Genomic DNA, 22,151 nt, shown 5'->3' with positions numbered 1-22,151 from the left:
TACTTTGAAAAGAAAATCTCCACTCGCTCTTTTTGTTTAGTACTGTGTGACAAAGGTGCAAAATATAGCTTCTCATTTCTATTCCGCAGCCCCCTGCATTCCACAGAATGTGTCACTTCAGCTGGACTGTGTGGCCGACAGTGTCCTAGTCTCATGGGAGCACGCTGAAGACACACTGTCTTACAAGGCTTTGGCCCAGAACAACCAGGGCAACTCTTCCTCCTGTGAGACCCGTGGCACGCAGAAAGAGTGCCTGCTGACCAACCTCATATGTGGCTTGTTGTACAGTGTTCAGGTGGTAGCTTTCGACAATACCTGTTCAAGTCTTCCAAGTGAAATTGTTAACGTTCAAACAGGTATGTTCTTTATAATAGAGATGCTCAATTCCATACTCTGTAATAATAAAGGATACAGCTTTACTGATTAGTGTGTAAGAAATTCATTAAAAAAAACAATGGGGATGGGGATAGTTCCCCTGTCACTATCCATAGAGTTTTCATGGCAAGATACAGCAGTAGGTTGCCAGGCCTTTCTTCCACACTGATAGTGCTAGTGTTGTTGCCATTGTCACGGAAACATGATCCTCCACCGCCAACACCACCCCACACTGCTGCTGCCCAGTATGGGTTATTAGAGAAACTTATGCCTGATGTGGGACACGAACCCACTACCCTGAGATTATGAGTCTCATGCTCTACCAACAGAGCTAGTCGGAGCTCCCAAAAAGACAATATTTTGTATTAATGTTTCTTTATATTTATGTATATGTATATTTTAGTTCTCCATTTTATAGCCCTTATATTGTGATATTGTGGAGTCTCAAGCCAGGTACATAATGTTTCCTTTTCCAACTGCATTGGATTTTGCTTTATCAGTACTTTTTCCTGTCTCACATTCAGACTTTAGTCCTTCAGCTTCACATTCTTCTTACACTAGATAAAGACAACACAACCTGAAAAACAATGAACATATTGACATTATTAAACTAATTATTGTTGTTTTTTTCTTGTAACCATGCAGTCCCCTGTACACCTCAGATATCAGATGTCTACGTGGATTGTAACACTAATACTGCATTGATAGAGTGGTCTTATGCTGTCGGCGCAATATCATACACAGCAATAGCAGAATCTGGAGGAAGTGAGGTAGCCTTCTGTAATACAAGCCACACAAATTGTGAAATCCTAGATCTGGAGTGTGGGCGTCTCTATAGCTTGACATTGATAGCCTCCGATGAGCACTGCAACAGCTTGCAAAGTATAATCTGGGATTTTGAATCAGGTAACAATATTATCTTTGTTTTTGTCTGTAAACAGAATTGTGCGATAATAGTATTTAAAATGCACAGCTCATTTTGAGGAAGAGTGAAGTGCATGAAAATTCTGCTTTAAAAAAAGCTTAGAAGTTATTGATGTCTGCATGTGTGCTTTGCTGTTTCAAATTAACATGACGTTTTTATGTGTTTTATCATGAATGCAGTCCCCTTGAAAATCTACATCTCATGCAAGTGTTGGTGCCATATATATACTATTGTAACTAACAAATGCACTTTTTCAGTTCCCTGTGCCCCTCAGAATGTCATTTCTCACCTGGACTGTCACTCTAACTTTCTTTACGTGGAATGGGAGGCCAGTAGTGGAGCTGAATCTTATGAAGTATATGCTGTCAGCCTTCAAGGACATATAGCTACCTGCAGCTCTACAGATGAGGCCTGTGATATTACAAACCTCATGTGTGGAAACACGTACAACATCAGTGTTGTAGCTATAAGTCAACACTGCAACATCTCAGAAAGTGCAATTACAGAAATCCAGTCAGGTAATTCTTTTTAAAAAAATGTCAGTGTTTGCTCAATCAATACAGCTCGCGAATGGGAAATTTTAAGGGAGTAGTGGTTAGGGCTTTGCACCCAAATTGGAAGTCTGTGATTTCAGATTCTGGGTAGGGTAGGAAATGCTATTGTACCCTTAAAAATATCACTCAAAAGAACAACAAGCTGTATAAATGGGTTCAAATGAAAGTTGTTTTTTCGCTAAAACATAATAAGAACATTAAAGGGTTTAAGGAAGTCTAGGTATATGACTTGGTGTTAATGTCCCTTTGTATCTTTTTCCAGATACCTGTAATCCTTTTTGTAACAAAATGCCTCCTGTTTTCTATTTTGAACTCACTTTGCCTTAGTTTCCATTTCCATTTGTATTTGTGTCTTCTAGTTCGTGTTTCATAGTGAAAGCCTCGTAGCTTCGTAATCTTTTCTCTTCAAGACTTAAAATATTTAATTCTTTGAGCCCTATAATGTATCTGGTTGCTCTTTTCTAAACTGATCCCAGATAAGTGATATCATGTTTTGTAATGTGCTGACCACAATTTGGTATATTTTACAATTTAGCATAAATAATGCTCCGTATGCCATTTTATAAGAGCATACGTCTGTCAGTCCAATCAAGTGCTAATCTGAAAAGATCAGATTACTGAGGTATTAGATCTGTGTATATGTGAAGGAACAAGTAAAGGTTTATTCCATGCTGAAAAAAGAAGAAAAGAAACATAACATTTCAGCTGTGGAGCCTTCTTCACACAAATCAAATAAATAATATAAAACAGCCTTCTTCATACATGTGAAGAAGGCTCCATAGCCAAAACGTTGTGTTTCTTTTCTTCTCTTTTCAGCGTGGAATAAACCTTTACTCTTTCCTTTGCAGCCTACGCATGCTGACGCAGCTACTGTACCTACTTGAATTTCTGTATATATGTGGTATGTTCTACTACATTAAAAAAAAATGGTTTACAAGAAATCTTCTGTCTCAAAGCAATTCGAACTGTGTGAATGACAGGAGTAGGAAACAGTGGTTGACATTGTATACACTGTACAGTTATGTAACAGGATTTTAGTTCATTATGTTTGTGAACAAGAGAATAAAAAGTACACGTCAATTGCCAGCTGTCTCTGTAACATGACTCAGTGTATGCTCTTGCTTGCAGTGCCCTGTATTCCAGAAAATGTGGATGGCAGTGTTGACTGTGAGACAGGTGCAGTGTCCATGTCCTGGGAACACAGCGAAGGGGCGGTGTCATACACTGCCGTTGCTCTGGGCAGTGGGGGATACTCTGCCCAGTGTTACACCAGTGGCACCACGTGTCAGTTCACAGACTTGCTCTGCGGCCTCTCATACAGTCTGTCTGTTACTGCTTCACACGACACCTGCAGCAGTTTAGAAAGCCACACTGTGACATTGAATACAGGTATGGATTTAGATACCAGGTAACAATGACGCACTGGTAGCACCCTTTTGTTTTTTAGGAAAATTGGTATATCTCACATTACATTTTCTTAAAGTCTCATCAAATGAAACAGCTCAAAGTGTTCCTCATCCTATTGTTTTAGCAGAACACACAAAACTGTTTACTGTACTGCAACATGATAAAAGCACAGGAAAGTGTGGAACAGGTGTGAGATGTTATGATGGAAATCATTGCTGAAACCCCAAGAAAAGTTCAGCAAGACTTCAAAATCACTTTTCAGGATGACCATGGTAGTTCTCATTTTGTAGTGTGTGCTGCCAGTTACTTGTTCTTTTGCAGTTTTCATACTTCTTCGCTGCTGATGATCCAAGTCAAAAATCACTGTATTAAACTCTGCAACTTTGGTTTAGTTCAGAAATGTTGTTTATTTATGGTAAAGTTTTAGTTTTAGGAAATTAGAAACAATCCAATCCTTTCCTTTAGTTCATGCTATCAACACAAATCCCTGTGCTCACAATCAAACTGATATGTGTTATTTTTCAGTTCCATGTGTGCCCCAGAATGTCACAGCACAATTACAATGTGCCAACAACACTGGGTGGGTGTTCTGGGAACTGGGAGAAGCAGTAGTGTCCTATGAGGTTCTGGCTATTGGCCCTGACGGACACAGAACACAGTGTAATACAACTCTTAGTGGCTGTGAGCTGACTGACTTAAACTGTGGCCAGCTGTACAACCTGACAGTGACCAGCTTGGACGGAGTGTGTAACAACATACAAGCCTTCTCACATCTTCAAACAGGTGAATATGTGTGCTCTTGCAGTATTGTAATAATCTGTGCTTCATAGCTGAAATAGAATAGTAACTAAGACTAATTTGCAGTTTGCAATCATTTCAAGGTTTCTAGACATGGTTGACATAATATTGGGTAATGTATTTTTTTGCTTTGTGGAAATAAATGAGAACAAAATGAGAATAATATATAAGCAATTTGTTGTATAATATTAATATATTACCATAAATGTAAATGTAATTAATAGAAAGAAAGAATACTGCATGTACATTACTCTTAGGTATTGTTGTTAATATGTAGACCTTTGTGTTTCTGCATTGTAGCTCCTTGTGAACCAAAGAATGTCAGAAGTGCCTTGGAATGCAGCACCAACTCTGCCTCTGTGGCCTGGGATGAAAGCAGCGATGCTGTCTCATACAGAGCTGTAGGCCACAGCAGTGATGGCCACACAGCGGTCTGTAATACAAGCTCAAACTTCTGTGATCTGCAAAACCTCCAATGTGGACAAAAATACAATGTGTCCGTCTTTGCGGTGGATGACGTCTGTAACAATGTTCAAAGCAGGACTTCTGAAGTATCAACAGGTGAAAAAGTGCATTAACATACACAAATAGCTCTAATATGAAATATGTTCATCTTGAATTCAGACTACTATACCAGAGTAGAACTCTGGTGCACTAATGCACTAATGCAGTCCACTATCACCCTCACCAAACAACACTACCTTTAATTGTTTTTGGAAAATATGAAATGCAATATCAGAATATGATGTGCTAGGATTATTAAGATAAAACTGGAGAGCAGGAGCAATTTTCTTGTATCTAAGCTGATTGAGGGTCAAATAATAAATGCTGTCTTTCTGTTACTCAATGTGACATTTAATCTCTGGAGCACAGAGAAATGCAGCCAGAACAAGACTTAACTCCCACTTCAATATGTCTTTTATTTGCAGCCCCATGTGCCCCACAAAATGTGGAAGTACACATTAAGTGTGATTCAGGGATATTGGTTGTAACCTGGGACTCCATGCTGGATATTACGTTCTACAGAGCTCAGGCTGTGGCTAAGGATGGGAATATCTTCTCATGTGAAACGACTGACACCAGCTGTTCTATGAAAGGCCTACTCTGTGGTCGCACTTACACTATTCAAGTCAAAGCCTTCATAGATGGGTGCAGCAGTAAACCCAGTGATGCTGTAATTATTTCATCAGGTACTATTTTATAAGTGTAAATTTCTTATTTCAGAAAAGAGATACTAGATATTTCCAGATGTTGTCCAGTTAGCCTATAGTAATACACAGTACAAGTGCCTTGAAAACTCACAAAATAGTGTTTTTAATAATATTTTATCCTATGCTAAGATGTACTTTCTTCTCCATTCTGAAAAACTTCTCCATTCTCCATTTAGACTGGTCCGTCACGTCACGTCACATCTGTCACGTCAGCTGGATATTCCACCTAAAAGACGTGGTTTTAGTCGTGTTTCAAAAACGACATTGCAATGTCCAGACACCAAAAGACTGTCCTATTGTCTCTCTTACAGAGACCATATTGTATTTTTTTAATTAAAATAATAATAATATATTTTTATTCAGAGGTAAACAGCTCTTACAGTAGTAAGAAAAAACAAATTCTTAAAAAAAGTTTTTTCAGTAAATTGCATTTGCTTTGTATGGGGGCTGTGAGTGCAGGCCTGCAAGAAAGTTTCATTTAGTCTTCATCTTGAGCTTGATTGAATGGGTTTTCAAAAACTGAGTTGTCTGTGTTCTTCAGCACCATGTCCCCCCAGCAATGCGATTGGCAGTCTGGACTGTATGACCAACTCAGCGTGGGTTACCTGGGAGAACAGCAATGGGGCTCAGTCCTACACAGTGACTGCACTAGGTAGCGGGAACTACAACTCCACTTGTAAAACAGCCAGCACCACCTGCAATGTACCAAGTTTGCGCTGTGGGATCCTCTACACCTTCTTTGTTACTGCCTTGAACAAGAACTGTGAGAGTGCACAGAGCAACACCTTCCAGATTGCAACAGGTAATTGCGTAACTATCGTACAAAACCATTTAAAATGAGTATGTGATAGATATAATAAATATAAGGTATGTGGAGAAAAAATGTAAACATGCGACAACTGACACATCCACAGAGTTTAAACTATGACTATTAAAATAGATATCTAAATAATTCCGGACTAGTTTTTATGAGAGTTATTACAGACAACTAACTGGGTAACTGTGTCACACTTGACAGTGTCCAGCAATGATTAACTGTACCTCACATAGTTACCCTTTCTTCTTTCTGTTGCCATTCCATGCTGGACTGATATGGAATATGTGTGATTCAATACATGAAATGGAAATTCATGACTGCATCAACAAGATTGTCGGTACTTTGCTTAACTATTGATGTTTAGAAATTTCTGAGTCATTAATTCATGAGTTTCATTTCACTGATCTCCACTAGCACCCTGTGCTCTTACCACTGTCACGGCCGTGACCCAGTGCAACAGCAGTACTCTGCACGTAACGTGGGACAATACGGAGACCTCAGAGATGTACATTGCAACAGCTGAAGGCAGTGACAGGAGTCTGCTTTTCTGCAACAGCACAATGGCAGCCTGTGACCTGACTAATGCACACTGCGGCACCAGGTATACCGTTATTGTTGCAGCATCATCCGACAAATGCAGCAGTCTGAGGAGCCCTCCATACTATATCAGTACAGGTACGCTGGTGTTTGTACAGTGGTTTGCAAATCCCATCAAAACCGATGAAAGCTCTTAGCATTGGATTATACTCATTAAAATGGTAGCAATTAAGAGGCGGAAAAATATTCAAGTCAGTTATTGTATGTGAATCATTTAAAGCCTATGCCTATTAGTTTTATTATGTGATTATTATGAAAGACTGCAGGTTCATAGTGACTAATTTATAATCCTCATTTTCTGCTAAACATTCAGTACATTGAAATTTCAGATCCCAAGTGTGCCGTCATACTAATTAAACTTGTCTGTATTTAAAAGAGTGTAATATTCACTCACATTGTATTAGTTTTCATTAATGCTAGATTTGGGAAAAATGACAACTAGGTTCTGCTTCTCTCCAACTTTTTAGCTCCCTGCGCGCCACAGAATGTTGTTGCTCGCCCGAACTGTGATTCTCAAGGAGTCACAGTATCATGGAATACCTCTTCTGGGGCACTGTCCTACCTGCTGACTGCCATAGGGAGAGATGGGGACAGACATTCCTGTAACACAACTCAGACCAGCTGCCCCCTCACACAGCTGCACTGCGGCCAGCCATACTCTCTCTCAGTAAGAGCAGCAGATGCCACCTGTGTCAGCCCACCAAGTTCTATGGTTTCCTTTAACACAGGTAAAAACTACACTTAAACACACTCCAGACTGATTTTTTTTCCCTATAACTCGTCAGATTTTTAATATTGATGTCAACCTGTATTGCAGTGCCCTGCAAGCCAAATAACTTGTCTGTGAATATCCAGTGTGCTACAAAATCAGCTGTACTATCTTGGGACCGAACCAATGGTTCTGTGGAATACTTTGCCTCTGCCAGTGCTGTTGGTGGACAAAGCTTATTCTGTGAGACCCGAGAGCCTCCCTGCACTATTGAAGGACTGGAGTGTGGCGCTAATTACAGCTTTAAAGTGCTGTCTTCAGATGGCATCTGCAACAGCTCGTACAGTGATCCTTTAGCGAGAGGAGCAGGTACTCTTCCTAATTTTGCATATGAAGACAAGATACAGTATATGATTATGTTGCCAGCTGGCTACTTTTTATTGTATTAAGATTGCACTCCCTTCTTCTTCTGTTCTTTATTGGATAAGGTTGAATAAATGAACCAGAATCCACAGTTTGAATTAAAAAAATCAAATATATGATTGTTCTGAAAGTTAAAGGGAAACTGCAACACTATGTTTTGGGGTTAGAAAGAATCAGAACTGATGACTGCATTTCAGAAATGTTAAATGTACACAGTAACATGTCAAAGCTCCAATTTACATGACAAAATATAAAAAATTTCCAAATATACACAGCGCCATAGTGCTGTCATTGTGTGCAATTAAGAACGAGGCATCAAAATGTTCAGTGATGTGAATCAGCTCTATTTCATTGTAAACGAGCAGGCTTGTAAAAAAAACCCTCTTTTAATCCAATAGAAATACTGCTCTCGACTTTGAGGCGGTTTTGCTGACAAATACTACTTGTTAACTCTGCATGCAGATCACACTGGAATTTTTCTCTGGTGACGTCTTATTTGTACTTATTTGCTCGTACATCACATTACAGGGACTGGTGAGCAGAAAGGGCCACTTCACGTCACAATCCTCGCAAACTCTAGATTTTTTGCATTATTCTGGATATGTAAAATTTTGCGATACCATCAATTAATTTATTTTGTTACCAAGATTTAATAACAGGTCTGAGAAATTGGGAGTGCAGCTCCCCTTTAACTATATATGATTTTATATTCTGAAGTTGAAAAGGATAGAATTGATGGAGAAAATAACTGTTCTTTGGTGTCATCCTCAGTTCCCTGCCCTCCGGCAATGGTCAGGACTAGATTGCTGCCCATGCACAATGGGATTCAAGAGGTGGAGGTGATGTGGCAAAAGGTGGACTGTGCTGAGGCCGAGTACAGAGTGGATTTGCTTGGGCAGATTCAGGATGACGAACTTGGATACATCCAGATAGACTCCTACTGGACAACTTTCCCCTACTTCTACATCCCTCTACCCTGTAGCTCTACCTACAATGTAACCCTAAGGGCCAGGAACTCAGCAGGGAAAAGCAATACTACCGACCCTATACTGAGACAGACAGGTACGTAGGATATGACTCTTTAATTAACAAGGGCAGGATTATATTTTTATCACACAACCAAGAGGTACCGATACCAGTTTGCAAAGTTGTTCTTCAGGTTGTTATTTGAACTTGTTTGTATCTTTCAGCATACACTGGGCTTTATGTGTGTAAGCACGTTTTCTTTACATTGCATTTATGATTTGAAATGCCACGGTTAAAATGTCTTTGTTCCATTTTGTCCATTTAGAAACTTTAAAAAAATCTTCCCAGATACTGTAAACACCATGATGTTTTATAGAGTAACGAAAAAAAAAGACATTTTTCAGATAGTCCATTTTGAAAACTGTTTTTTGTTTGTAGGCCAGATGTGTTTGACAGTTTCATTAACGCTTTGTTTTTCAGCTCCCTGTGCCCCAGCAGGTGCGACTTACAACGGGAATTTTACTTCAGCAGTCATTTCATGGAATGCTTCAGTTCACGCCACAGATTATAAAGTATATAGTGTTTCCAATGAGAGCAGAATAGAGCTCTGCAGAACAACACAACTGTCATGTACAGTGACTCACATACAAAAGTCCACCATTGTAATCACTGCCATTAACTCTGCCGGAGAGAGTGAGCCAACTAGAGAAATTCAAGGTCAGCAGACATCTCTTTTTAATCGCCTGTTAAACCTAAGTGAAATTTTTTTATTGAAGGCTAGGAGTAAGATTTTACTTGGACGACGTCTCTAGAACAGCTGTTTGAGCTATGATGTTTACTAGTAAATCCCATTATGATTATTATACAGATATTTATGCACACTTTAATGTAATGCATGTATCAAATATTTGTTGTAATATTTTCTTTTCGTCTGTTATGGAAATCAAATATCGATAGTTATCGCAGTATCCCTAAATGGAAGAACTGACGGCAATTGTATAGAATAATCAGTTCACATAATTAGTTATACTACAGAGTAGTATAAGAACCTTAGGATACCATACCTAATATGACAACTTTAATATTTAAAACAGACTCCTCATTACATCGCACTAGAAGAGATCTGCGACAGACTGCAACAAATGAAGGTACTATTCATCACATTGAAGTCTACAGTGTGTTTTAAAGCAAATCTGTTGAAGTAGGTAAAGAATTTTATTACTCTTGGAAAATTGTGACTTTCATACTCATATTCGGGCAAGTTAAAACAAAGCAAAAAAATGAGCTTTCAAAACTTTCACTAGTAGCAGGAAATAACTTTGAACCTTGAGTGAAATCTCATGTGTGTGATGGGACAAGCAGCAGCAGCAGCAGCAAGCAATCGCTTCAAAATCTGATTAAGCACTGCTCTTCCACCTCATTTCAATAATTTGCAAAAAGACCTATTATTGTATGTGATCAAATCACATCATTATCCTGATTTGAACCTGCCTGAAATGTAGGCTGTTTCAAAACATTTTTTCCCTCTCCAGTATGTTTAATTTGGAAAAGGTACAAAGTTCTATTTTTTTAAGTCATCCTTGATAATTATACCAAGATAATGGCAGATGTACAATGGAGCAAAGATTTCAATCCAATCCTTGGTTTATCTAGAGGCTCTCGTTGCAGAATTCAAATTTCAGGTAATATAATATTGATTACTTTCTATGTGCTGTCCCTATACCCCTTACTTGAAGGATATAAGCAATATCAGGATAAAATCAAATGTTATTTCACAATATTAGAGCTTTTCCATCACTTAATGTCAAATGAGTACACTGCCTATGTAATCTAAGATTTGCTGTTTCCATTTCAGAGCCATTATTAACTCCTGATCTTCACATTGTTAATGTGACCAGAGACTCTCTGCATGTGGAATGGACTGCAGTTGAAGACTCTACTTACTATGTACTGATTGTCAAGGAAGATACAGAAACACATCCTTTCAAACCGCTGGTGATGTCTGTCAATGGCACAGTCTCAATTGTTCCGGGCCTCCAGCCTTTGACACGATACAGTGTAATAGTAGCAGCAAAGAACTCCAACAGGAGCAGCCAATATTCTGAACCAGTTTTTGTAACAACAGGCATTTAAAACTTAGATTTCTAATCAAAATCATTTGACTACTGGAAAAGACTCACCCTATAGGGCAAAGTACACTTCTTGTAAAAACTATATATCCTGATGTTTGAATTTCTTCTTCCAAGATATTTCTTACAACTAAAATATATTACCAAATATCTAGTTATTTTTTAATCACTGTACTACATTACAAGTTACAAATACCTGATGATTTAAAGAAAACAGGTGATTTTTTATCAATCATTTCTAACATCCAGAACAAATGAAACAAAATTTCTATTTAGTCCAGTGTTTTAAAGAGTGAACTGTTGATCATTATGAAATGTATTATACTTATGCTCAATATCCTATTACATTCTTACAGAAAACCTGTACAGATCTGAATTTTACCCATGATAAAGTCCATTTGTGTCCCTTATTCACAACCCAATTAGCAATATGTATCCAGAAATATTCTTTTGATTGAATTGTAATAATTAGATATGCATTACTGAACATATTTTAGATTTTGAATTACTTCCTTCATGAACTTAACACAAAATGCACTTCTGTATCAACTATATAAATTTTGCTTTATTATTCTTTTCAATGTTTCTTAATCACAAACGTTTTAAACAGTTTATCTAGATATAGTTCAATAAAAATAGTATAATGGTAATTTATCAAATATTATAAGAGTATTTTTTATCCTATTAACTGTCTAATTTTGTGAACTATTTCATTATAGTCATGTTTTTATACTAATGCCTTTCAATGAATGAATTCTGAAAAAAGATTTTTTGTATCATTCCTGTTTCTATTAACGCACACCCAATAGGTTGCATGTCCCAGTAACAATTACAAGCTAACAGAAGGTATTACAGAGAGCATACAGGTGTTCTTCCCCTGCTATTAAGGGTGCACATCGGTTCACTGCAGGGCCTGAAAGAAAGGGACAGTTTACAACAGCTGATCAAACTTAGCCTGACTTTTATCTGGTAAATAAACCCACATGAAGCAGGCAAACTATTCAGTCAACCAAAACCATAATGAAACCGTGGAACTGCGAGGTACCATCCTTAACCAAACTGTTGCTTTTCCCATTTCAAAGGAACGGTAAAATGAAAAAGTGGTCTACTTGCATCAGCTGTACATTTCCATTGGTCCTGTTTTGTTAGATCCTAAACATATGTGACATGCTTGAAATCTTTTAATAAAAGTATTTTATTGGAAAAAATTGCAAGAAAGCAATTAACGAAACACAGCACAATTTTAGGCAATTCAATGCCTTATACAAATTTATCACTGCGGTTGCTCCATAGGAATTAAAACATTCTTAGAATTTATATACAGAATAATTTTGGAACATTTCAGGAAAAAAAAAGTTTAAAAAAAATTAAAACCTTTGTATCACAACTCAAGTACAGGGTACAATGGTCAAAGAAAATGATACAAAGGCACTTCCCTACAGTAACAAATCTATATATGCAACCTTGAAGAATGAAGGGGGAATTTCAGATGTATTCTTATGCGATTTTGGCAAAAGACATACATTTTTTTTGAACAAGCAAATAAAAATAAATCGGGAAAAAAAACAATTTAACTGGACTCGGCTCTGCTCCCCTGTAGCTTCTCCACTCGCTCTGTGCTTTGGCTTCTCCTCCGTTCGTGTTTACTAGAATGGTCCTTCCCATCAGTGTGCTCTTTCCGGTGAGAGCGCTCTTTGCTCCTGCTACGCTTGTGTGACCTTTCTTTGCTGTGGCTTCGATCTCTTTTCTTTGACTTTTCATCACTATCTGTCTTTCCCCTGCTACCACTTCTGCTACGTTTGTTTAATCTTTCCGTTCTGTGTTTGCTAGACCTCTCCTTGCTTTTACTGCAGCTGCGCCTGCTGCCGCGGTTCTTACTGCGGCTTCTACTTCTGTGCTTTCGCTCCCTACTTTTGCTCCTGCTGTGCTTTTTGTTTTTCCGGTCATCCCTGTGCCTCTTCTCGTCCCTTTCTTCCTTATGTTTCCTTTCTTCGATGTCTCCCTTGCTTCTCTTGTCTTTCGCCTTTTCTGCATCTCTAGATCTTTCCCTCTCCCTTTCTCGTTCCTTCTCAAGATCACGGTCTTTCTTCCTGCTTCGTTCATTCTCTTTTTCCCTCTCCTTTTCTTTGTCTTTCCGGTCGTTCTTTCGGTCCCGACTCCAGCTGCGGCTCCGTCGTCTTTCCTTACTCCTGCTTCGTCTGCGTTCCGCTGCTCTATCCGGGCTTCGGGAGCGCCTGCGGTCCCTTTCTCCCCTGTCGCGGTCCTTGACCTCTCTCTCTTTTCTCTGACGTTCCCGCTCCCTCTCCAGCTCCCAGTCAAAGCTGGTTGATCCGTGTCCATCACGGTGGTGACTTCGACTTCTCGACCTTTTCGGAGATCTGCGAGGGCTGGGAGATCTCCTCGGAGTCCTGAAGCGAAATCGGAAAGAACCGTTTAAAAATACATATTTTTTCCCCAATACGGAATCGACAACAATTACTGTTATACCCATCCAATTTGGAAAAGCCTATAAGATTATTCACATCTTGGCTTGCGTCTATGAGCTACGTGGCTGGTACAGGGGGGAGAATAAGGAAGTGTAGGATGAACCATTGAACCTGCTCTTTTTTGAGCCTCTTGGCTTTCATCACGTGAAAACCTACATGGCTCTGTATCAGACTTCAGTTCACAATGCCACAGGGGGTCGATGAGAGCGTCCTGGCCAAGTTATCCTACACTCAGCCAATTGTGTAGCGCCACTTATGGAATCCTAGTCACAGTTGGTTAGTAACATGATCAAACTTCTGAAGATAGAGCTTACTCTGTGCTAAGGAGCTCCTTGAGGAACTGGGAAGCACTGGCACAGCATTAATTTTAACATTTATTTTTATTTTTTATGTATGTCTTGAATTTCAGTGTGTATTTAAGACATTTACCTGCAGTATGTTTACAGCTGAGAACAAAATACAGTTCTACAAAAACAAACAGGAAACTGTGTACCATAGCTACATTTTGATCCTTCATTTACTTCACATATACTTCTGCTCAACCTTGAGAAAACTTGGATGATTTAAACAGCAGTGCTGGTGAAATCAGAATTCTGAAAAAAACCCACAAACCACTAACCTTGAGCGCCTGCGATCTGCGTGTCGGTCAGATTCTTCAGCTTCCTCCTTGCCATCTTTTTTCAGAACTTTCCTTGGTCTGCTTTTAAGCTGCTGATCTATCAGCTTTTGAACTGGGACTGGAATTCGTGGAAACAGTGTTGAAAACCATTCAAGCTTTGTTAGGAAAGAGCGCAGCATTTCCCCAACCGTCATAACACATCCTCCACCTGCTTTCACGTCAAGCTCCTGAAAAAGAGAATGTCACCCATGGGGTCAATTATACGCTTGCGCAAAACAAATAAAATTTAACTTCTGGTTCAGAAACGATTTACAAAAAGCATCAAAACAAACCAAAAAGGGTACACCACGTAATAAACAAATACAGACTTAAGCTCCACAGCTCTGCGATTTATAGAAGAAGCACTGGATGTTAAACGTTTTTGTGACGTACAGTGATTCATGTTCACTTTACAGAGAACTATTAATGCACTGCCTTCCTTCCGTTAACAGTTACCAATTTCTGTAGATTTTGTGATGTCAAAAAATACCAATGTTCACCTCTGTTTTCATCAAGCTTAATCAGTTAAGGCAATCATACTGCTGTACTAGATTGTCTTCAAATCTAAATAGAATTTAATGATGTACATAAACTGTAACAAAAATCTAGTCTAGAAGTGTCTTCCTCACCAAGACTGTGTTTACACCATAGGCTTCTTTTGTTTTAAAAAAAAAAACGAGTTAAATGAATTAGGATTACAGGCACAATAGCAAACCAACTGCCATGAAGCAGTGAGGCACAACTGAAAAAACATTACCCAATGACCATTGTGTTTAAAAAGGGTCATTACCGCAATATCTCCTCCTTGCTATGTCATCTCACAGTTCAGGACATGTTAGTCAGCTATTGTCAGGACCAAACCTACAGTGCAAGCACATAGGAAGAGGAATATTTAAACCAGCTACATAGAAAACAAGGCTAAATGTAAAACAGCCGCTTGCACTCACACACACAAACCAACAGTGTTGAGATACAATTTCCAATTCACCTGCTGCACAAGGGAGATCTAAAGAAGAAAACATGGACGTTAGCCAATTGGCAGGAAGTTAAAGTGTCATTTAAACAGTTAATATTAAAAAAATCTACAAAGAAATGACTTACAGACTGCCAGATAATTATTAAACGTCCAACTTGCTGCAGATTAAATTATTTAAGAGGGAAAACAAACTGTTTTGCCTTCATCTAGTTTTGACTTCAAATACATTTTCAATACATTAAGTAACCAGAAGAAAGGAGCCAAGTGCTCTTACAAATGATTCTCTTTATGATGCTTGCTTTGGTTATACTTACCGTGATATGGTATCACCCATTAACAAAGTCGGAAATTGTTGAGGAAAAAGTAAAATTAAGCCAAATGAAGGCAAAGGTGAAAATCAGCCTTACCCATCACAAAGCTAAGTATGAATTGAAAAAAAAAACTATGCAATCAATATCAAGACTATAATCTGAAAGAAAATGAATACCAAATACTTGTAAGAAAAGAATTATTACCCTTGTCGACATACCTCCTCATCATCAAGGAATGAATCAAACCAATCCATAAGGTCTGCCGGAGGTTGTGTGTACCTTTTTAAAGGGAAAAATCCAAATTATACTTTTCACAACAAAATATACCGCGGCAATGACATTTTAAAAACACACAACAGATCCAGCAAATTGCACTCTTTTAAATGCTTTTCAAATCCTTGCAGAATGCGTGGCACATAATAGCCTTTTGGGATCTTAAGGCAAAGATATCCTTTGCAAATTGCAAAAAAAATAATAATTTTACAAAAACTGAAGTGCTGTCTTTAGACCCATCTTAAACAAGTGTTGTATAGTATTGTGTTTTATTTGGTGATTAAGGGAAATATTTAAGATTACTTGCTTGTATTTACATAAAACACATATCCCAGTCACCAAAATAATGCACCGTCAAATTTAAGTTGACATTCCAATTCACAAAAGGAGCGAGCATACCTTATATACATAAAGCCAAGGGCTCTGATGTATGGAGAATCCGTGTGGGTGATGAGACCCATAACTTGCTTGCGGGTTAATTTAAGTGTAAACAGTTTATACAGCAAACAAAAAGCTGTGGAAACGATGCCTCCAGTTCCAACCCCTCGGACCTGGAAAAAAAACCCCAGGAAATTTAGCAGAAGGCTACAGTTCGCTTTTAAAGAAACGTCCAAGCAGGACTGTGCCTCACCCAAACTGGCAACACAAACTGCGCATCCCTGAACAGCAGGACTTACTGAGCCAGCAGTGGGTTATTTTACAGGCTACTCTTTCTGAAAAAAAAAAGTCAGAGAAATTCAAAAGGCACGTACTTCTACTTACCCCTCCGCACATGCCAGTCTGGCCCGCAGTCTTCCGGCTACCTTTCTCCCACGGTTCTATGTGTGTCACCTATCGCAAACACAAAACAAGTCCTTACTGAGGTGCACCACCTCTTGCACATTACACACAAGCCCTCTCGTACTGTCCTGTACCGGTGTGATGATCATCTGTACTGCTGACTGTAAAATCATCATTGACCAAAAATACAGGACAAGGCACTTGTTTTTAACTGGGCACAAATGGCCTAAGGATCTATTATCATTCTCCGAAACGAAATACCCTGTTCAGTATTTATCAAACTCATGATTTCTTTTCAAACTCATGATGCCTTTTATCAATGGGTATATATGAATTTAGGAGCCACGATTGACAGAAATCATTCTGTAGTAAATTCAATGTTAATGTACCTTGTACATTTACATATTTATCTGGGTGTTTAACAGGTATCTAACAAACTTTTTTTCGAATGATAAAATGAGCAAACAACCTCACAAACCACATGCACTTTTTTTTTACATTTCAGAAATAGTTTAATGGTTGTCGTCTAGGAAGAGGGCATATTTGTGCTATGAGGATTTTCTCTACTTGGCCTATCAGCACGGAGAGGCTAGATTAACTCATCTTGTTACACCACTGGAGGAATGAATCGGTATGCATATAAATCGACCAAAGGTAACTTATTTCAGCAATAAGTCTAAAAACCATATTCGCATAACTATCAAAATGGTATACGAAAAAGATAAAATCATTTCCACAAATGAAAGAAATGTTCACTGAAGCCCCATATTCAAGTATAGCCCAACATCAGCCGCACTGTATCTAATTTAACAGTGCTCTTCTGTTATTCTGATAACAAAAACAATGTTTTACACTCACAAATTCGCGTGTAAAGTTATTAAGCACCTCCATAAGAAACAGTGCATATCAAGAGTGCTTTCGATTGCGATACTGAGCAAATCAACTGCATGATAAGAGTGCATTGTGGCCCATTTGTCAAGTAGATGGCGGTCGACTAACAATCGGTGCTTCATAATAATCTTATTAATGACATCAATGTTGGGCACACGCAGAATTATCACCACCACCATGTCAAGTGCAAGACGCAATGAAGCACAACACTCCTCTTAGGTCACCCAAAAAAAAGTCCCTTACCTTGAAGTAGATCTCGTCCACGACCTCGTGGTAGGTCTTTAGCTCGTACAGCTGCACTTTGAAATACGGAGACGAAAGCACGTTTGTTAGGATCATGGGGTTCAAATTCATAGTTTTCTCGTTGCCCCACAGAGGCAAAACATTGCCCTGCTTTCCCGAAGCAGCCGGTTTGTTCACGGCCTGCTGCTGAGGCTGCGGATTCCCGGCTACCAACGCCGTGTTGTTGGCCATATTGTGGCTCTCTTCCACGGACGGGTTTATTAATTCAAGGAAACGAGAGTTGTTTCTCAATAAAACCCCATTAAAAACGTAAAAACAAGCACTCTGACGTTACAGATATTAAACACTTAATACAAAACAATTAAAATTGTACGGCTACGTCTACAACACAAGCTTCGTCTTTTTTTTCCACAACCAGAACCTTTCTGAAGATACAGCAACCAGTCAAACAAGATGGCCGTAACTGCCGGGAAAGAAGCGGAAAAACGTCGTGACGAAATCACGCAAGAAACCCAAACCCAATGAGCTCAGAGGACAAGGATTTAAAGATTCATTCTTTTTGTCAAAGTTAGGAAACTGTAGAGCTGCGTTCTCCATGGTGGTTTCTGTTGTTGGCTATGTACATTATATATATATACCCTGTTTGAGCCGTAATGGCGGCAGTTTCATAAATGTTTATAGATTTAAGCGCACTGTCGTCGAAGTTGTGAGGTTTGGCCACTAAAAGTTTAGGTGCAAATTTCAGTATTGGAGAATCACATTCCTGTTGACTGTGACTGAATGATTTAACGGTCTTTAGAGATGTATTGTAAAAAACAAACCGTTTCTTTTACATCCGTTTCATTTCAGTAAAAAAAGTTTCTCTCTGCGTAGTTATTCATACCGATTCGATCCGTTCATTCATTATGGACCCGGTGAAATTCTGTCCTCCACTTCATATACAGAGGTACCAGTTTGTGATCGATTTTGTGGAAAAACACAAGCCTAAAAAGGTAGTCTTATCATTTTGCAAGACAGTCTGATTTGTGATCGAGCAATTTGAATAACGTAAGATAATGTGGCTATTTTAAACAGCCATTAGAGCTTGCGACTTAAGAAATGGTTTTTAAAATGATCTATTTTGTATTGAAATATATTAAGAGACGTCAACCCGTAACAAAATGGATAGTGGTGCCAATAAGCATTTGATGAGTGTCTATTGCTTTTCAATGTACAGTATTTCCTTGAATCTAGTTACATATCCTGGATCAATTCAAATCGAACTTCCATAGTGCCGTTTTAATAATTAAATGGAGCGATATGAATAATATTTAGTTATTTGTGTCTAAACACATCCGGTACAAATTCTTTATTGAGTTGACGAAGATGGTTTGACTCGAAATGCAGGCTCTGGTGATGCAAAAACTGGTTTGATCTGTGATGGCATGCGTAGTCTTCCGTTTATAGGATTGGTGATTTGACGATTGACAGTTAAGGAAAAGATAATACACTTAAGAATAACACTACTAGAGTTGGCTTTGAATTAAATGCATTGTTATTCTTTGTATTTCATTTAGTAAAAAGAGAGAAGTATAGCGTCAATACTTAAAATTATTTTTAAATAAAGAAGATAGTTGAATTATTGTTCTTTTTTTTTATTTGCAGGTGGCAGACCTGGGGTGTGCCGGCTGTGGTCTTTTGAGAAAGCTCAAATTCTGTCGTGACATAGAATTGTTAGCTGGAGTTGATATTGATTGTGCTGCCCTCACAGAAAAAAAGTAATCAAAAACTGTCTTCTGTAACTGAAACCGGTCAAGGACAAATGATATCCTTGTATCCTTGGAACACAGCTGTGTTTTAACAAATTAAATGGTCCATTTCAGCTGGTTACTCTTTGTTGTTAAGATTTTTTATTGCTCGTTTTCTTACCAGTTTCCTGTGTTTGTTTTAAGAACTGTGGAGAATATTTTTTTTTGCATTTCACAGGTATACGTTAGCCCCTCTGTCTTGTGAATATTTGAAACCCGACAACCGACCTCTAACTATACAGCTCTACCAAGGGTCCGTTATTGAAAAGGAGCTCCGCATGAAAGGGTTTGAGCTAGTGACATGCATAGAGCTGTAAGTGTATCGATTTGTTTTAATTTTTCATTTTGCTTATTGTTCTGTTTTCCTGAATGCATAGCTGTGATTGAGTTTTTTCAAGCTTCTATGCTCAGTTGTAGATTTGTATGCTTTCGTTGATCTTCAAGACATTGGTCCAGCTTTGGAAAATACAGTGATGCAAAGAGTAGGTAATTAATTTAGCATCTCATCAGTTATTGCTGTTATGATTACTGAGATATTGTTGTTACTGATTCCCATTTGGTATTTTGAGATAAAGCACTATTAAATAATTGTTACACACCTTTTGCTAAGCAAAACTGAGCTTTTTATTTTACTTATTATGGCTTTTTACTTATTCTTTTTTTCTTGTCATTTGTAAATACCCATATTCAGTGGGTCTGTGAGGACCGAACTGAACTATCTTACTTTGTTCACTGGCCTGGGGATTTTTAAGGCCAAGATCTGGGTCTACTGGTGCAGTTTGTAACATGATCCCCTTTATTCTTTTTACTTTATAGGATTGAGCACCTGCATCCTGAAGAAGTAGAGAAGTTTTCTGAAGTGTTGTTTGGTTACATGTCCCCAGGAGCAGTAATTGTTAGTACCCCTAATGCAGACTTCAATCCCCTACTGCCAGGACTCACTGGGTTTAGACACCAGGATCATAAATTTGAATGGACCCAAAAGGAGTTTCAGAACTGGTAAGTCATGTTTAGCCCTATTTTTTAGTTTAAATATCTTTAAATTAACATTTTGAAAGTAATAGGAGTCGGATGTAAAGCTAATGTCTTTATTGTTATGCGAATAAAACCAGGTACCTTCAGTAACCTTGAGAACCCAGGCCCTTTGTTGAATATGGCATTGCTTCAGTGCTTCTAAAACTACTGTTTGTAATCCCTTTGTAGTAAACACTGTATCCAATGAAATGACTGAAGAGATTAAATTAGACACTTTTTTTTCAGGGCTTTGGCTGTTTGTGATTCGTATGGTTACGTGGTAGAGTTCACAGGAGTTGGAGTCACGCCACGCAACACCAAGAATGTAGGCTTTTGTACACAGATTGGGGTTTTCTACAGGAAGTCCTCAAGAAGGAATGGACTACAGAGAACTGAAACTGATGAAGGCAGTCATTCTTATAAACTAGTAAGGAAACGTTTACTGTAAAACATCCTATTTTACAAATAAAGCAGCTTGATAATGATTTTGTATTTGTTATATAGAGTAACAATACTGTGGTAGTTCACAGTTATTCACAAAATTATTATGCATACTCTGTCTAATAACATATTTCTTCCACAATAAAAACAATAATTATATTGGACAGTAGTGATCATGAAAAGTATTAGTGATTGACAGACAAAGTGATATTTAGCATCATGCATTTCTGCAGGTATTCAGTTTGCAAGAAGAGGTTAAAAAGATAATGCTTTGAGGAAAGGGTGAGACAGCACAAGGGGAAGAGAGCCGTATATAAATATTCAACTTTCTCTTTTTTCAGCTCTATGATGTGGTGTATCCCAGTCTATGTGACAGGAACATTTTCCAGAATGTCCTCATTAATGAAGTTCTTTACCATGCAGAAAGCATTAAGAACACTTTCCTGGATACTCTCAAGGAAGAGGAATCTAAACTTATTCATGTCACCGGTAATCCACTACATTTCTGCAGCACCAAGAAACAGGCCGTTATTGATGGAGATAATGAAGCTTGTCGGCAGGGAAATACCATTTACATTCCTCTTGCAAAACTCTTCTCTTCCCCTAAAGTACAAGCAATGTGCAGCTCTTTTAAGCGCTTGAAGGAGGTGCTTTTGGAGAGTTCCCAAATTCAACTGACAAGTGATGCTTCAGCTTTGATGTTGGTAGTTGAGGATGAAGATATGTCTGATCTGGAGGACTGGGAAGGATGCGAGGATGTAAGCTATAGTGGAACTTTCATATCAGTGGCTGAGTGTGAGGAGGACTGGGAGGAAGAACTTTGTCAAAGCTTGGAAAGTATTTGCCACCCAATCCCATCCCCTTCTTCTAGCAATAACAACTTCCATTGATGTAGTGAAGAGAATAATGAGGAACAAGCTGCACTTACCATTGTTTTCACCAGTTGGCATAGGATTGAAACTGGTGGTTTCAGGGAAGTTAGTTATTGGTTAATCTCTCATACTTCTGAAGCCAAGCAGATATTTTCTCTGGATTTGAGTGGAGATTCCTAGTATTCTGAGCATTTAGTTCACTTAATTTCTGTAACTGCATATTTTGTCCGAAAAACCTATTTTGTGTCATTGGCCTAACAACCATTTTTTTTCAGTTTTGAAAAGATGGCAGTATACATGTTCAACAAAGACTAAGGAGCAGTTAGCTCTTCAACATCTGTTTTAATTGAATATCTTTGATGATTATATCAAAAAGCAGTTGTAGCTTATGATATAGGCTGTTATTGTGTAATTAAATGTGTTCAGTGCATTAAGTCAATGATTTTGCATATTAATTGTACGCTTACTATATCTTGGAGGATATAATCTTCAACTCTGCTGATGTGGT

At 38.3% G+C, this 22,151-nt stretch overlaps 3 protein-coding genes across 3 annotated transcripts in view; 2 read left to right on the top strand and 1 right to left on the bottom strand.

Moving 5' to 3' along the window:
* fndc7b (fibronectin type III domain containing 7b) overlaps positions 1 to 10,915 on the top strand; it is a 40,720-nt gene extending 29,805 nt beyond the window's left edge. The window contains exons 41-55 of the mRNA XM_088927614.1: positions 90 to 356; positions 1,021 to 1,281; positions 1,558 to 1,818; positions 2,983 to 3,243; positions 3,787 to 4,044; positions 4,360 to 4,620; positions 4,989 to 5,249; positions 5,812 to 6,072; positions 6,502 to 6,762; positions 7,152 to 7,412; positions 7,502 to 7,762; positions 8,588 to 8,878; positions 9,263 to 9,499; positions 9,877 to 9,930; positions 10,638 to 10,915. Of these exons, the coding sequence (XP_088783740.1) occupies positions 90 to 356; positions 1,021 to 1,281; positions 1,558 to 1,818; positions 2,983 to 3,243; positions 3,787 to 4,044; positions 4,360 to 4,620; positions 4,989 to 5,249; positions 5,812 to 6,072; positions 6,502 to 6,762; positions 7,152 to 7,412; positions 7,502 to 7,762; positions 8,588 to 8,878; positions 9,263 to 9,499; positions 9,877 to 9,930; positions 10,638 to 10,915 (3,734 nt within the window). The remainder of the gene's footprint in view (positions 1 to 89; positions 357 to 1,020; positions 1,282 to 1,557; positions 1,819 to 2,982; positions 3,244 to 3,786; positions 4,045 to 4,359; positions 4,621 to 4,988; positions 5,250 to 5,811; positions 6,073 to 6,501; positions 6,763 to 7,151; positions 7,413 to 7,501; positions 7,763 to 8,587; positions 8,879 to 9,262; positions 9,500 to 9,876; positions 9,931 to 10,637) is intronic.
* Positions 10,916 to 12,088: 1,173 nt separating this feature from the next.
* Positions 12,089 to 17,990, bottom strand: prpf38b (pre-mRNA processing factor 38B). Its single transcript, XM_088927395.1, has 6 exons — positions 17,530 to 17,990; positions 16,378 to 16,446; positions 16,015 to 16,166; positions 15,561 to 15,621; positions 14,017 to 14,243; positions 12,089 to 13,319 (listed from the first exon to the last, which is right to left on the bottom strand). The coding sequence occupies exons 1-6, from the start codon at positions 17,758 to 17,760 to the stop codon at positions 12,482 to 12,484; spliced, it is 1,578 nt and encodes a 525-aa protein (XP_088783521.1). The 5' UTR covers positions 17,761 to 17,990; the 3' UTR covers positions 12,089 to 12,481.
* A 444-nt stretch (positions 17,991 to 18,434) lies between these two features.
* Positions 18,435 to 21,661, top strand: henmt1 (HEN methyltransferase 1). Its single transcript, XM_088928193.1, has 6 exons — positions 18,435 to 18,521; positions 19,174 to 19,286; positions 19,495 to 19,629; positions 20,133 to 20,315; positions 20,577 to 20,757; positions 21,113 to 21,661. Exons 1-6 carry the CDS (start codon positions 18,435 to 18,437, stop codon positions 21,659 to 21,661), a joined length of 1,248 nt encoding a protein of 415 aa, XP_088784319.1.
* Positions 21,662 to 22,151: the final 490 nt, after the last annotated feature.

Source organism: Atractosteus spatula, chromosome 11 (assembly GCF_055471065.1).
Source record: "Atractosteus spatula isolate fAtrSpa1 chromosome 11, fAtrSpa1.hap1, whole genome shotgun sequence".
NCBI lineage: Eukaryota > Metazoa > Chordata > Actinopteri > Semionotiformes > Lepisosteidae > Atractosteus > Atractosteus spatula.
This window is presented reverse-complemented; position numbering and strand designations above follow the sequence as displayed.